Source organism: Aethalodelphis obliquidens, unplaced genomic scaffold, assembly GCF_003676395.1.
Source record: "Aethalodelphis obliquidens isolate GAN/ISIS:26980383/991018 unplaced genomic scaffold, ASM367639v1 scaffold36, whole genome shotgun sequence".
NCBI classification, from domain to species: Eukaryota; Metazoa; Chordata; class Mammalia; order Artiodactyla; family Delphinidae; genus Aethalodelphis; species Aethalodelphis obliquidens.
In genome coordinates, this window is record NW_020837980.1 from 6,512,706 (window position 1) to 6,529,160 (window position 16,455).

At 39.6% G+C, this 16,455-nt stretch overlaps 1 protein-coding gene across 4 annotated transcripts in view; it reads left to right on the forward strand.

Annotated features, from left to right (window-relative positions):
- Window positions 1-16,455, forward strand: part of ITPR2 (inositol 1,4,5-trisphosphate receptor type 2) — a 526,334-nt gene that overhangs the window by 113,837 nt on the left and 396,042 nt on the right. For all 4 annotated transcript variants that reach the window (XM_027129402.1, XM_027129406.1, XM_027129405.1 and 1 more), the window contains exons 8-9: window positions 184-330; window positions 4,518-4,613. In XM_027129402.1, coding sequence (XP_026985203.1) covers window positions 184-330; window positions 4,518-4,613 — 243 coding nt within the window. The remainder of the gene's footprint in view (window positions 1-183; window positions 331-4,517; window positions 4,614-16,455) is intronic.

Here is a 16,455-nt window from a genome sequence, read left to right on the forward strand (position 1 = left end):
AACCTTAAAACTCACATTGGGTTTTCCCTCCTGTATTTGGAAACGTATATTTATGCATACTCATTAAAAACCAAGTGTTAGCAGAAGTCCCAGAGCATCAAAACTATAGAGAGACACCCACTTCTTATGTCTATTTGTTCAAACTTTTGTTGGAAATATAGTTTTCTTGAACTGTTTTTCTAGGGTGATGTTGTTCGGTTGTTTCATGCGGAACAAGAGAAGTTTCTGACTTGTGATGAATATGAGAAAAAACAGCACATTTTCCTTCGTACAACTTTGCGTCAATCAGCCACTTCTGCTACCAGTTCGAAAGCACTCTGGGAAATAGAGGTATGTAAATATTTTCTGGCTTTTAATAAATACTTATATCAATAAGACAAGGTCACTAGGCTGGCTGGTTTATTGTTATAAGCGTCATTTGTGATAGACCCATAAAACGGTAATTTTGGTGAAGCCACTTGTACCTCTTTACTGCTGTGACCAGTTTGAAATGTTGCTACTTCCTTTATCTATCTTCTCAGGGGCATCTCTCTCTCTCTGTCATTTAATAAGGGCATATATATGATTTAGCCTTTTAAAATTCCATCGTGAAGTGTTGTCAAGACCGGTCAGACTATAGGCCTTGTGCCTCTAATGGCACTGGGGTTGAAATGGAGTGAGGAGGACTCACTGTAAGTGAGGATCTGAAGGGCACAGTCACTGAAAAGAACCTCTGTGTCTTCTGGGGATGCCGTTTCTATTGGAGCGAGGAGACCCATAGTTAAGAATTCATCGTCCTTTAAGAGGTATTTGCTTAAGTGTGCCAATATGATAGAGTAATTAAGAAAATGTAAGGTATGGATTTTTCTTTAAAAGACCTTTCTGTACCATGGAATAGATAAGATATACGTAGTTAACTGCAAACAACCTGATAAGTTCCATCTTGATTTTTTTTGTTTGTTTGTTTTGCGGTATGCGGGCCTCTCACTGCTGTGGCCTCTCCCGTTGCGGAGCACAGCCTCCAGATGCGCAGGCTCAGCGGCCATGGCTCACGGGCCCAGCCGCTCCGCAGCATGTGGGATCCTCCCAGACCGCGGCACGAACCCGCGTCCCCTGCATCGGCAGGCGTCCTCCCAACCACTGCGCCACCAGGGAAGCCCCGATAAGTTCCATCTTGATTTAATGGAAATCCAGACCCTACAGCAGTGGTTCTCAACCATTTCAAATTCATCACACCTCTTTTACAGCATATATTTTGTTATCCTTCCTTTATGTATGAAAATGAAAGTCATATTTAATATTATTTTATAGTCTCATGATTAAAAGTTAATAAAATGCCCAAATTCTAATATAAAGGAGAAACAAAAGAAAAATAATTTATATAAAACAATAGGTATTTCAACATGTAAGTACCTACTTTAGAAGACAAAATATTTATATCTATCTTGGATGGATACATTTGGATTTGAGAGAAGTAGAAGAAGAGGATCAGAAGACATTCTGTACAAGTTCAGGAAAATGAAAGAGCAGAGGTAGATATGTGCCATCGCATAATATCTAGTATTAGGTGAAGTAATAACAGAATAGACTTATTTGTACGTGATTTAAGAAAAAATCGCTATAATTGAAACAGGGATAATGAGGCAAATTCCAAACTATTGAAACAGAGAAAGTGAGGAAGTATCATGTTTATGCAAATGAGCTGAGCCTTAATTATAAATGAAGTGTCAAAATAATTCTCTAAGTTATGACATGGTTTAGAATAGAGATGAAATAGCACAAAAGCATAGCTTTTATCTTGAAACCCCACTCATGTTGAGGCATACTTTCAGTCTCTAGCATTCAGAAGAGACCATATCCTTCAGTATATTTGGAGACCATATCCTTCAATAAGTGAAGGGAATTGAGAAGGTCTGGGGAAAACAGCCACCACCCAAACTACATGATATTCTTCCCAGAAGCCTACCCCACAACTTCTCTTATCAGGGTAAGAGAAAGATAACAGGCAACTAGAAGATAAATACATAATTAAAATACACATTTCCTTATCACTGTGCTTCCAAAATTTTCAAAATATAGGGATAGCAATAATGTGAAATATTATTTTAAAACTTTATTAGCAAAATACAGTGATGAAAAAGTCAGATAGCAACTTCCCTACACAGTGAGTTCCCTGCATTTCACGTGTCTCTGTCTATTTAATGTTTGGTTCTAAGTCTGTTAAAAGGAGTTTTGAATCTCTCCTCTTACATATTTACCATTAGTTTTATAGCTTTTGCTGTAATTGCACCTCTGCACTGAAATCCTTTCCAACAAAATGTGTGGTTGGAAATGCTGCGTCCCATTGAGCAGTCCGAATGGAGAGAGTGAATAGATTATTCAGTAATTTTGAGACAATGTCTTGGATTCATGTAAGCTTCCTTCTCCATAGTGGATTTCTCTAAAATTATTCGCCTTTTCATATAACTTGATGTAAAAGCTTTCTAGTATGATTTCACGTTAAAGCATTACCAGTTTATATTTGTGGTAGGTTTATTTCTGCAGTGCTATGGACGTTTCTGTATTGTGTGCTGCATCAGCCAGGCTTCAGTCAGGAAGCCTGAGCATCAGGTGTTTCAAGCAGAGAGGTATTTAATACAGGAAGTTAGGTTTCAACGTTGTTGGAAGGACTGGGTGGGAGAAAGTGGGGCGGGGAATGTGGTCTTATCTGAAGATCTGGCAGTGCCAGAAGCCACTCCTCCCTGTGGGAGCCTGCACAAGACAGCTGCCACCACCTTTACTGGAGCCCTAAGAGGATCCTCTCTTTCGCTTTCCTCTGCTTCCCACCCCTGTGCTACAGGGGAGCACTTTGAAGGGCAGGGATGCTCCCGAGTGTCGTACACAATCTCTAGCCTATGCTGAACTCTCCTGTGAATTGCAGGATATTTAATGTCTTGGCTACTGCCCATTCATGCCACTAGCATCCCTCCAAAATCATTGTGATAAATGAAAACACCCTCCCTTCCCTATCTGCAAATTGTCCATAAATGAAAACACCCTCCCTTCCCTATCTGCAAATTGTCCCCTAGGGAGCTGTGCTACTGTTGCTAGACCCGCTAGTGTATAGGACAGGAGTTCTTAGTCTGTGATTCATGGTGAGCTTCAAGTTACTTGTTAACCTCTCGCAGTGGTATACAAAAGGTGTGTGTGCGTATGTGTGTATGTGAGACAACCACTAGATATGATCAGAGTTTTAAAGATATCTATGCCTCTCGCAAAGGGGTAAGAGTTCAAACGTTGACAAGGTCACAGTAGCTGGTGGGATTAGCAAAGGATTGGTGGTAGAAGGTCGATGTTGAGAACTGAGCTTTGAAGGATGGGCAGGTGTTTGGCTACAGGGGGAGCATTTTTGTAAGACTTCACTCACTTTGAAGTATTTTCATCATTACCTCATTAAGCTTTTGGAGTAGCAGAAGACATAGGAGCTGGAGTCTAGCAAAAGGCATTAGAAAGTCCTGTACGTTAGCACCCAGAATTTGATGCTGGGGTTGGAGGCAAACAGTATGAACGAGATGGAGGCAAAGAGTATTAATCTGTTGGAGAATAGTGGGAACTTATCTGAGCACTCTAATATGTGTTATGATATTTAATCTTCACAACAATCCTATGAATTAAACCCACTTGGTACATGAAGAAGCAGGCTTGAAGATGTTACTTGCTGTGATCATACCGTAGTAACTGGTGGAGCTGGGACTCATAAACAGTCGTCTTTGGACTGGAAAACCTGAGCTTTGCTACAACGCCGAGCCACCTGTCGTAAGTGACAGTTGCAGACCCACTTTCATTCTCAGTGAGCCTAGTGGCTTAGCATCTGGGGCAAGACAGGTTTCTAGGACAGGTATCAAAGGACATGGTGTTAGTAAACAGGCAACACATGGAAAGGGCCAGGAAGTAAGTTAATCCAGACCTCCAGGCCTTGGCGTTTATGGTTCTCTCTGCCTGGAATGATCTCTTCCAATCTCTCTGCATGACTGTCTCATTCTTATCCACCAGAGTGCCCATGCTGGTTGCAGTATCGATAGAAAGTAGCCTACTCTAGGTACCCAATCATGCGCTCTATTTAGTTCCTCCTGGCACTTGCCAAATCTTATTCATTGAAAGCTCTGGTCTTATTCATTACTGCGGTCCCTACTGCCTAGAAGAGTACCTGACACATGGTAGGCAACAGATTCATTCATAATCTGTTGAATGAATGAATAACAAATGTGGGGAAACCCCACAGTATTTACAGTTTGGGCCCGGGAAACATGTCTTTTGAAGTAAGGCACCTGTATTTGCAGCTGTGAGGTGTGAGAATCATGCAAGCCCAGTGAGTTAACTGTGTAATTACGCATTTATGGGGAATTTTGTTTTTCTGCCACATTGTCCTCCTGAAACGTACATTAGATCTGACAAGTTTAGCATGAACAGGTGGGCACCCCATGTAAACTGTTGGCATTTGCTGGCCAGGAACATGCATGCCTTTTAGCCATTATTTTTGTTTCTCTTTTTGTCTGTAGGTAGTTCATCATGACCCATGCCGTGGAGGTGCAGGACAATGGAATAGCTTGTTCAGGTTTAAACATCTTGCAACCGGGAACTATTTAGCTGCAGAGGTAAGATTAATGGATATAGTGCTGTTAAATCTCTGATTCTCAAATAGTGGAACAGGCAATACAGAAGATGTTGTATTTGAAGCAACAGTTATTATGCACATTTCATTACTGCCTGTCGTGTTCTGGATTGGCATGTCAGTTGTTCTCAAAATGTAAATATTAGTTAACACCTTAAAATAATCTTTGTCTCGAAAATGAAAACAGCAGCAGCCACCACAACAGAACTGTGTGGTTAGTTTGCTCTAAGGGCATCTAAGGGGGTATCTGATTTGCATCTGTGTGGGATGCGTCCTGAGATTTGCTGTTTAGCTTCACTCTTTCAGAACGTCTGCGTTGGAGCCGCGATCAGCGCATAGTCGATGTGGTGTAGTCTAGATCGTTTCTGGTTGATCTTCTGTGGCTGTTCTTTTACTGGTGGGTGGCTTTCATTGTTCAAACCATTGGAGAGGAAAGGGTTTTTTCCTTGAGATACTGCACTGTCCTAAAACTGTCAATAAAAATGGTAAAAACTTAGAAGGGTCTTTTCTTTCTCCACTGAATGCATGTTGACAATCAGAATGAAGGGTAGGTAGATACAGTAGTACAGACGTTTTAGCAATGATTTAATTAAAGTTTGGTTATCTGGTTTAAAACTAATTTTGAAAATATTTGATTTATTTTTTTAATTTAGTTTTTCTTAAATCTTTTTTGTAATTGAAGTATAGTTGATTTACAATATTGTGTTAGTATCACGTGTACAGCAAAATGATTCAGTTATACATACATATATATATATATGTGTATCTACTTATATTCTTTTTTCAATTCTTTTCCATTATAGATTATTATAAGATATTGAATATAGTTCCCTGTGCTATACAGTAAATCCTGTTGTTTATCTATTTTATATATGGTAGTGTATAGAAAATATGTTTTCAGATGTATGAAAATGTCCATTCATTCTACTCTCCTCAACTCTGTTTTTCAATTTAGAGTTTCCTCTGGGATTCTAAACCAGAATTTGGTGTTGGAATTTGTAGTATCACTAAAAATTTGTATAAACGTGCTGACCCCAGTCTAAGCTGGAACCCAACCCTATTACTATCTCCATCGTGTTAATCTGTGATGATTTTCTTTATAGTACTTCCCACGATCTCACTTAGGTAAATTTTATTTTTTTTGGTAACATCACCACTGTGTTTCCAGCACCTATGACAGTGCCTGGTGCTTCGAAAGCATTTGGTAAATAATTTTTGAATGAATGAGTATGAAGAAACTATTCAGGCTTCTCTAAGCTTAGAGAAGGGGAAGAAGAAAATTTCGCGATTTGTATCTGGGAGGCATTCGGAGCCATATTTGGGCAAATGAATCTCTCTAAACTCCCATTTCCTCCTCTGGAAAATGGGGATAACTGCAACATTTGTATAATAAGACTATTAAGAGAATGAAACGAGGTGAAGTGCTTGGCATCACGTGTGACCACGGTAAGCATCCAAGAAGGGACGCCGGCATGATTAATTTTATAATATGATAAGTAGAGCTTGTTCTTACTTTTGTAAATATCGGACTCAATTTTAATGAGTCTGCTTGACTAAATGAAATAGAGCTTCGCAATTTGTGGGCTGTTTGTACCATAAATGTTTTGAAGTAACTGTTTTGGAAAAGTAACCCTTTGAAAAATGAAGCAGTAAGGTAAGAGAATCTTGTCTAAAATAAGAATTAGAAAAGTCTACTAGATGTCCTATAAAAGACTAGAAATTAGGATTAAGATTCTTTTGGGGGCTTCCCTGGTGGCGCAGTGGTTGAGAGTCCGCCTGCCGATGCAGGGGACACGGGTTCGTGCCCCGGTCTGGGGGGATCCCACGTGCCGCGGAGCGGCTGGGCCCGTGAGCCATGGCCGCTGGGCCTGCGCGTCCGGAGCCTGTGCTCCGCGGCGGGAGAGGCCACGGCAGTGAGAGGCCCGCATACCGCAAAAAAAAACCCAAAAAAACAAAACAAAACAAAACAAACAAACAAACAAAAGATTCTTTTGGTGATAGGGAGGCACTCAAGAGCAACACACCTTTGGTAGAGGGGGCCAGGGAGGTACAAGGAAGGGCAGCTGCTTGGTGGACGAGTAAGGCAGTTGGGGAAGAGTGGGAAGCGTGTTCAGGCAATGAGGAAGAGGAGGTATGTGGCACCTTACATTTCCTATGGTTAATTCATGTATCACACGTAAGATGTGTGTGAGGTTAGAAGTGGTGCTAGAAGGTGGGAAGGGAGTGCTGGGGCCAGAAAAAAACCAGCTGCCCTACATTTCTGGCCCTGGATATTAAGCCAAGGAGAATGGATTTTTTTTTTTTTTTTTTTTTTGCGGTTTGCGGGCCTCTCACTGTTGTGGCCTCTCCCGTTGCGGAGCACAGGCTCCGGACGTGCAGGGCCAGCGGCCATGGCTCACGGGCCCAGCCGCTCCATGGCACATGGGATCTTCCCGGACCAGGGCACGAACCCACGTCACCTGCATCGGCAGGCGTACTCTCAACCACTGCGCCACCAGGGAAGCCCCAAGGAGAATGGATTTTATGTGTAACTTAAAGAGCAGTGTTCTAAATAATTTGTGTTCAAAGCAGACCACTCCAGAGTGGCACTGTCCAATGTGGTAGTTAGTCACCAGCCACACATTGGTTATTTAAATTAAACTTAATATTCTTAAAATTAAGTAAAGTTAGAAAGACTGGCAGCCTGAGAAGTCATATAAGCAACTGGAAAATCAAATGGGCTGAGTCACAGATGCCAGGCAAGGGAAGATAAGTGTTTCATCGAGGGGGGATGCTACCTAAAAGGTCAGGAACAAAATGTCTTTACAATATTTGGCAAGAACGGGGTCATCTGTGACTTCACTGAGAGCATTTTTAATGGAAACCAGAATGCAGGGGGTGGGGAAAGGGATGAGGAAGTCAGGAGGCAGAAAGAAGTGCCGACTGAGTTTTCGTATAATGACTGCAAAGGGGGAGAAATATTAATAAAAGGAGAGTAAGAGTCCAATTAGACAGACTTTTATGAAGTAGTTTTAGAAAAAGTAAGGTGGATGAGTTGTTTTTATATTAAAGGGAAGGACCTATCACAGGGCAGGATTTGGTGGTGTCTTTTCCACTCTCAGCACACCGATTTATAATTTAAAATATTAATTTAATGTGCTTGAGGCACCCCTGGTAAATTGGATGATGTAATTCTTGAATTGCCTTTGAGTTTATGGTGTTTATATTGGCCAGTGTGGCAAAGAGGGCCTAGAGTAGTGGGAAGAAGAGTCCCAGGTAGACCGCTCACAATCTCTCTGCCTTTAAGCAAATAGTTAACCTCTCTGAATTTCAGTTCCCTTGTGTGTAAAAAAGGTGATAATATATATTACATGGGATTTTTTTGGAATTAAAGAGTATCTTGTGAATTTTCAGCACCTTGTACGTAAAAGGTATTCAGTAAGTGTTAAGTCCCTTCACTTCCACTGGGAGGAAGGAGACAGAAATTATGTAGTAGTGTTTATTATTATAAAATTTATTTTTATTATTTTTATTTTCCAGAACTGACATTTCTTTGTCAGTCAGATAACTTAATGGGGAAAAAAGTTGAGAGGCTCACCACTGGCTACCTTGTGCCTAGAACAGTGTCTGATGTTTAATTTACATTCAGTAAATATTAGATAGTCTAATGAATGAATCATAGAGACAATGAGGTACACATCCAATCATTTCACTTTACAGAAAATGAAACCCAGACTCAAAGAGGTGATTTATTTTGTCTGAAGTTAAAAAACAAGATTAATGGTAGTATCCAGGCTGAATGCTACACTTACTTCATCCGTACCAGTGGTTCTCAGCTGAGGGTGACCTTGTCCCCAGGGGATATTAGGCAATGTCTGGAGACATTTTTATTGTCACTGTTGGGGAGAGGTGGCTACTGGCATCTAGTGGGTAGAGGCTAGGGATGCAGCTAAACACCCTACAATGTGCAGGACACACCCCACAACAAAGAATTATCTGGCCCCAAATGCCAATAGTGCCAATGTTGAGAAACCCTGATCTCCGTTCTACTGAAATTACACGACCTTTTATTGACAGTCTACTAGGTGGAAGCACTACTTTGTTATTGTGGAAAAAACAAAGATGACTAACATTTTGTCCTTGTTCTTTAAGAATTCGCAATCTAGAGGAGAATTAGAGTAACTCATCAGTAGGACGTCTCTTTTGCAATTGTTTCCAGCATACATAAACATCTGAGATAACTGGTTTTGTGTAATGTTTACATTATTAACATCTATAGAAGACCACGATAAATCTCACAGTAAGTTTAAAGGGCTGCAACCTTAAGTGTAAGCATATGTGAGAAAAAACACCTAAAATTTTTACTTATACTTCCTTATCATGATATTCTATTTAACCAGTACTTACTGGGTGGCTAAGTTATTCAGAAAAATGTAATAAGCTTATTGTTTGCTTAGAAATGAAGGGAAACTAACTAAAATTAGACCATTCGTATGATGAAGATTCTGTAGTCTAACTATAGAGACAAAGCACATAAATTGCAAGCTATTCAAGAATAGCACCATATTTTGTGTGTGTATATGTGTGTGAATTGTGGAAAACATCTAGGAATTAGGACAGTGATATAACACTGTTTAGATTTTATTCTCTAAGTTACTAAAGTGAACCGACATTTAGAAATGGACCCTTATTCAATTTGAATATCTCCAACAGTATTGTCTTAGGAAATTCAAGGTTTATTTTTGAGTAATATGCAGTGCTAGAAACTCATGGACAAAGTGTGGAACGAAGTATTTAATTATGAATTAGGTAATCAGGACATTTGTGGCTGCATCAGATATTGCATTACAGTACTGTATTATTAGGCTGTCTTCCTATAATGTCAGTTTCTGTGGGCCATACAAGAAATTAGGTGACATGAGGGGAAAGTAAACAGTCATGTCTTTTTGCTTTTAATATACAGGACAGTTTTGCTTTTAATGTCAGCACACTCTGTGCCATTTTGCTATAGATCTTTTTCTTGTATCACCTTATTGGTTCAGGAGAGTTCACAGCCATGTCTGTGGGGCAGAAAGTAAACTGATCATATTTTGAATAGGATAATATGGGAGCCTTAGTGAATAGTTCTTCTACAGCCATGGAGAGAATGATAAATCAAATATCATAATTTCTGATCTGCTGCATTTTCTTTCTTTGGATATTATTAAAGCAATAACTTTTGATGATCCTTTCCAAAACAAGATGGAGGGACTAGTGCAAAATAATTTTGTTAAAGATTTTATAATTGCCCTTTTAAAGACTGCTAGCTTATTTGTTTGTAGATAGTTCGGACTTCCACCAGATGGCAGTAAACACTTATTTCCTAACTATACGGTAGTCTTTGGCTTTAATTAATTAGGTAAAAACTTTGTACTTAAGAACCTGTACCTTAGCATAGAATCTTATGCATATTAGGGCTGTAGTTTTAAATATCCCAATGTTTAGTTCTCTATCAAATGTACCAGCCATAGTATATGCAAAATGACTCTCTCACTCTCTTTCTCTCTCTCTCTATATATATACACACACATATATCACACATATATATACATACATGTACAATATTTATATATAATAGAGGAATATGCATACCAGACCCTATACACATGTATAAATATATATCAAAATAGAAATGATGCCTGGCACATATAAGCATCCAGTAAAGGTTATTTTTCCCTTCTTTTCTTTTCTAGACCTAACAGCATAATAGGTTGGCTCTGAAATGCCTGGTCATTCGAAAGAGAAACATATAATTATCTACAAACCCGCATGTGATGGTTTTATAACTTCAATGGTATACATAATAAAAATTGATCAAAAGACATTTCATTATAAAAAAGTAACTTTTTTTTTTTACGAAAATGAACAAAAATTATGGATTTACAACTTGTGGTCTGCTTCTTGCTATTGTTAGAGGGACAGTTGCAGCTGTCTTTAATTTGATAGGTGGTACAGCCATGACTTTCTCTCTCTAGGTGTTCATGATATCACTCTCTCTCTCTCTGCCACTTTTCTATTCTGACTTAGTCACTCTCTACCTGACTTCATTCTGGTCCTCTTTGGCCTCTTAAATGAGGACTCCCTTCAGAGCTTAGTGGTGGCTGTTAGCTCTTTCTCTTCTCTGTCACTCACTCCCGTGGCTGCAGTGGGTCGTGACTTCGATCTTGGATATCCCACTGCCATTGAAACTCAATAATCATATCTAAGATGGAACTGTTTTCCCACAGAGAGTGAATTTTCTTAGCTCTGGGTTAAAAACTTGGGAGTCACGATAAACGTGTTTTTCTCTCTCAGTTTATGCATTCAGGTTCTCCTGACTCTGTCTCTGCAAAATCTTTTGCATCTGCTTTTTCCTTTCCATTTCAGCATTGATATCGTTGGGGCTCTGCCACCTCTTACGTGAACCCCACACTTGGTTACTTTGCTTCTTTCATCATCTGTCTCTGTCTCCTACTAATTACGGCCAAGTGAGGATTTTTAATGCACTGTTTCTGCAGACATTTTCCCAGTGATATTCAAAATCTTTCTGAAGATGCAAACCCTTTAGCCTGTGGCAAAAAGCCCCGTTGGCCCGGCCTCTTCCTACCTTGGATCACACCAGTACTCGTTATGGAGGTGGGAGGGAAGTTATATGCTATCAGAACTGAAAGATATAGCTTTGGAGCCCTCAGACCTGTGCTTCTGAATAACCCTGACGCTCGCCAGCAGTGTGACTTTGCATGGGGTACTTCACTTGATGCCTCCTCTGGAAAATGGGGCTAAGGGTCCCTTCTAATAGGGTAATTGTATGGGGAAATGAATGAACTTTAAAAGCATATGAAAAGTATTCCGTAAATGACATTTATGGGTCTTCTCTCATCAAGGCTCATTTTCTCACCTATTTGGCATTGGCGCCGCCTGCACTGCCTGTCCTCTTTACCCCCTCTTCCTTCTTCTTCTTTTTTTTTTTTGCAGTTTTAGTTTCTATTTTCTTTTTTAACTTTTATTTTATATTGGAGTGCAGCTGATTTACGATGTTGTGTTAGTTTCAGGTGTACAGCAAAGTGATTTAGTTATACATATACCTATTCTTTTTCAGATCGTTTTCCCATATAGGTTATTACAGAGTATTGAGCAGAGTTCCCTGTGCTACCTAGTAGGTCCTTGTTGAGAATCAATTTTATATAGATAATCTTTCCTTCTCTCCCAGTCATACTGAATAATTCTACCTATCCTTCAAGGCTTCGCTCATATGCTACCTTCTCCATGAATAATTCTTCAATAAATTTGCCCACCACAGATCCCTCCTTCTTCTGACCTATATTATTTATAAATTATGCATTCCTGTCTTATATCTCTTGTCACATTCTATTTTGTATTACCGCTAACTGTATTTATGTCTTCTCTTCCCTCCTAGATTGTAAGGTCTTGTGGTCAGGGACCATATTCTCTTTGTCTTTGCTAAAATACCGTATGCCACCATGCTTTGTCCATTATAGATGTTCTATTAATATTTATTGAGTAAATGATTGAGTAGCATATTAGATCTCTCTCTCTCCAATGCCAGATTTATAACTTATTTTTTAACATAAGGAAATGTTTCCTTTAAAGCCCTAAAAGATTCAGGAACCTCCACATCACTATGTCTTTTTTCTCCCATCTTTAGAAATGTATTTTTTGGATTCATCCTTAGTCTAATTACTTAATTTCTGTGGTTATTATGGTTAGAGTAGGAAATCAGCAGTATAATTGAAACATATATTAAAGTGTATATTTACTTGGCCTTTGGTTAATTTTGGTGAATTTATGTAGCCATAGATTTGTTTGGGTGCTTCCTCTTCCTCTTTCTCCTTCCTCGTCTTCCTGTTCTTCTCCTCCTTCTCATTATTATTATTATCACTTTAATGAATTTACTGAAGCAGTAATCTTATTTATTTTTTAATGTTTTTTTAAAAAATTTATCTATTTGGCTGTGTCAGGTCTTAGTTGCGGCACGCAGGATCTTTCATTGCGGTGCCCGGGCTTCTCCCTAGTTGTGGCCCGCGGCCTTAGTTGCCCCGCAGCACTTGGGATCTTAGTTCCCCGACCAGGGATCGAACCCACGTCCCCGGCATTGGAAGGTGGATTCTTAACCACTGGACCACGAGGGAAGTCCCTGAAATAATAATTTTATATAAAAAAGGCCACATTGCAGCCTGTGAGACACAAGATGAGGCGAAATCTAACTGTTCGGCACCGTCTTTAGTATTGTTGCCAAAGACATGAATATATAAAATTTAATGACATGTAATTAGTATGATTAGGATTTAGTCATAGGCTTTTCTCTTTTACAGATGAGGACCCTGAGTTCCATGGAGGTTAGGCGACCTTTCCTAAGGCCCATGGCATTTCCTTCCAGACCAGAGTCTGGAATCTGGTTCTACACACATCCCTCAGGAACTGAACTGGGTGATCCTAAGAGGGTGAAATGTGTGAAGACAACTTTAGAAAGTAACATTGTCTTTAAGGTAGAACATGACCTATGTCTTAAAGGGCATACATGACTCCTGTTTGACTTAGGTATGTTAATTCCTGTTTCTGTACACATTTTAGTTACGGATATGTCATGGCTTCCAGCATGAAGTTAATATACTTTACAGTCTTTAACCAACTAGTCTAAATGCTTACTGAATGAAAGCTTTGACCATAGGTATATCCTGGTTAAACATGTTACATATCTTTTGAATATAATTTAGCTATAATTTTAGTATGTATCTTTTAATTTCAAAAGAAAAGTCTGAATTCTTCAAACTGAAAACAAAAGAATATAACACAGCGATCCTTTTTTTTTTTTTAAGTCATTTTATTTTATTTTTATTTGGCTACACCACATGGCATGTGGGAATCCTAGTTCCCCGACAAGGGATCGAACCTGGGCCCTGGCAGTGAAAGCGCCAATTCCTAACCAGTGGACCGCCAGGGAATTCCCTAAAACAGTGATCCTTGACTAAAAGAGCTAAGTAAACCCCTTCTGTGCACTATGCTGACCTCTCATTACTACTGAGTAAAAGTGTGTCTTTTTGAGTTTGATTAATCAGTAGACAGGAGGCCAGTTAAGTCACTGTCTTTTCACTTTCTACCTTTCACTGTTGGATTCCAAAAGCAGGAATAATACTGTTTTGGGACTGATTCGTTTATTCATAATTCAAGGGAATTTAAGGAGCCTGAGGTATGCATCTCCATAGAAAAATAAAATTCAGCCTCAGATCTCCCCAATTGCTGGCCTAGCACCAACAAGCAACTTGTAACTGGATTCCTGTTTTATCATCCCTCCCCCACCCCGGTTGTCTGTCTACTCTGAAAATTGAAAGACTGCTGTCCAGTGGCTCTTGGACTTGGTTCTGCCTTCCAGCCACTCCTCTCCCACTCACTTTCTGATTTGTTTAACTATTTGTTTAACCACAGTTTAGTTTTGTCTGTTCTTAGATTTCCTATAAATGGAGTCATACCATGTCTGGCTTCTTTCACTTTAAAATCGAGATGTAATTGACATATAACATTGTATTAGTTTTAGGTGTACAACATAATGACTTGAGATATATATATATGACATATATCTATATTGACATGATTACCACAGTAAATCTTGATAACATCCATCACCACACATAGTTATAAATTTTTTTTCTTGTGATGAGAACTTTTAAGATCTACTCTCTTAGCAACTTTCAGATATGCAATTCAGTATTATTAAATGTAGTCACCGTGCGCCATCACATTACCAGGACTTATTTTCTTATAACTGGAAGTTTGTGCCTTTTGACCCCCTTCCCCGATCTCTTCCACTCCCACCCCTGCCTCTGGTAACCACAAATCTGATCTCTGTTTCTATAAGTTCGTTTTCTGTTTGTTTGTTTGTTTTAGATTCCACATATAACTGAGATCATACAGTATTTGCCTATCTCTGACTGACTTATTTCACTTAACATGATGCCCTCAAGGTCGATCCATGTTGTTGCAAATGGCAGGATTTCCTCCTTTTTATGGCTGACTAATATTCCATGGTATATATTTCTGAGATCTACCCTTGTTGTGTACATCGGCAGCCCATCATTTTATTGCTGAGTAGTACTCCATTGTTTGAATACGCCATATTTTGTTCATCTGTTCTCCTGTTACATGATATGCATTTTTGTCTAAGCCTACTTTCTGGCCCTATTTTATGTCCCTACCATTGTTCCCCCCACCTTTCCCGTCATCCTCAAATGAATGTGCCTGTTGGAGTTGATTTTCCTGGAATAGGGTTACCTCTGCATACAGAGTTCTTTCTTTAGCTGAGGAGAGCTTTATTTTCCATAATCTTTGATTATTGCTTGTATATAATTTTCTGTTCCTTCTAGTATCCTGGTTGCTCATTAGTTGATTCCTCATTCTCTGGTCCTCCGTGACTATTTCCTTTTTCCTAATTTTCATTTCTTTACACCTTCCCTCTGTGGTGAAAGATAGCTGCTCCATGTTCATCCTTTGCATCACTCATTTCCAGTAATGTCAACTATGCTTGTTCCTGCTGCTGACATGGACTTTAATTTTGTATTTATGTTCTCATTGTTATTGAGATCCTCCTTAATTTAACTTCTTTTTATATTGTGATTATTTCTTATATTATTTTATTATTTACCTGATTATTTTTATATTATATTTTTCTGTTCATCTTCTGCTGCCTTCATATGGAGGCAATGTTTACTTGAACTTTCTTGAATATGCCAAACCATTTCCTGAAAATTTATTTTGTATCATACCATAGATAATATTCAGAAAGACTCTGAGAAAGAATTCCCCCCCATTTTAACATACTTTTTAACCCGTCCCATGTTGTTTTTTCCTGCTTTCCTCCCTTATTGTCCTCAGACGAGTGAGCTCCATGCAGAAGCAGAACGGTTGAGTGGACGGTCTTTTTGTTCCATTTCTTTTTTTCTCAGTCCTCTTGCTAAATCTTCAGCTGCAGGGCAGCCTGCAGGGTCCTGATGTACTTCCCAGTTCCAGCAGGTGTCAAGTCTGCGTCCCTGGACTCTCTTGAGGTTGCTTCTCTCCCCGGCCCTCTGCTATTTTTCCTTTATCGCACAGTGTCATTCCAGCCCACAGCAGCTACGGTTCTTTCTCTTCTTGCCCTTTCTTCAGACAGCGCCTCTTAGAAAGCCCTCTGCCATCATCTGCTCCCTCCGCTTTCTGCCCATTTGCTTTCTGAGCTTTGCTGTATCTCTTTGGCCATGAGAAGACAGACAGAGGTAGTGGACAGTGGGTGGGAGGATGGGGGAAACAATTTTCTGCTCCGTCTCACAGCAGCTTCTCAGTGATGGAGAAGCACTTCTGTATAGGTCTTTCGTTGGTGAATACTCGGGGTCTCTGGGTTGGGGGCACATAGTGGAACCGCACCAAGTATCTTCTGAACTGTGTTCACCCGGCCACTAGCTTGAAGTCAGGTTGAGGTTTGCCATGAGATGACAACTGGGGAGTTGTTGCCTCTCCCCCAGCACCGTCGGCTTTATAATTACTGTCAATTCATTGATGATTGGGGGTTCAGATGGTTTTCAACCTTAGTCTTCAATGAGATGGAGAGTGTTTTGCTTTGTTTTTGATCATTTTCAGTACCGTCATTAATATTTAGTGATAAGTTGGGAGGGGCGTTCCTCAGAGCTACTAGCCAAGTGTAATTCTGAGAAAGACTCCCAGCCTCACATCTTAAATGGTGACTTTAATTACCTGGGGTTGCGTATTGTATACACCAACCGATTCACATTCATAGGATTACATTCAATTGGACAACTTGTTATTTTGAGAAAACACCTTCT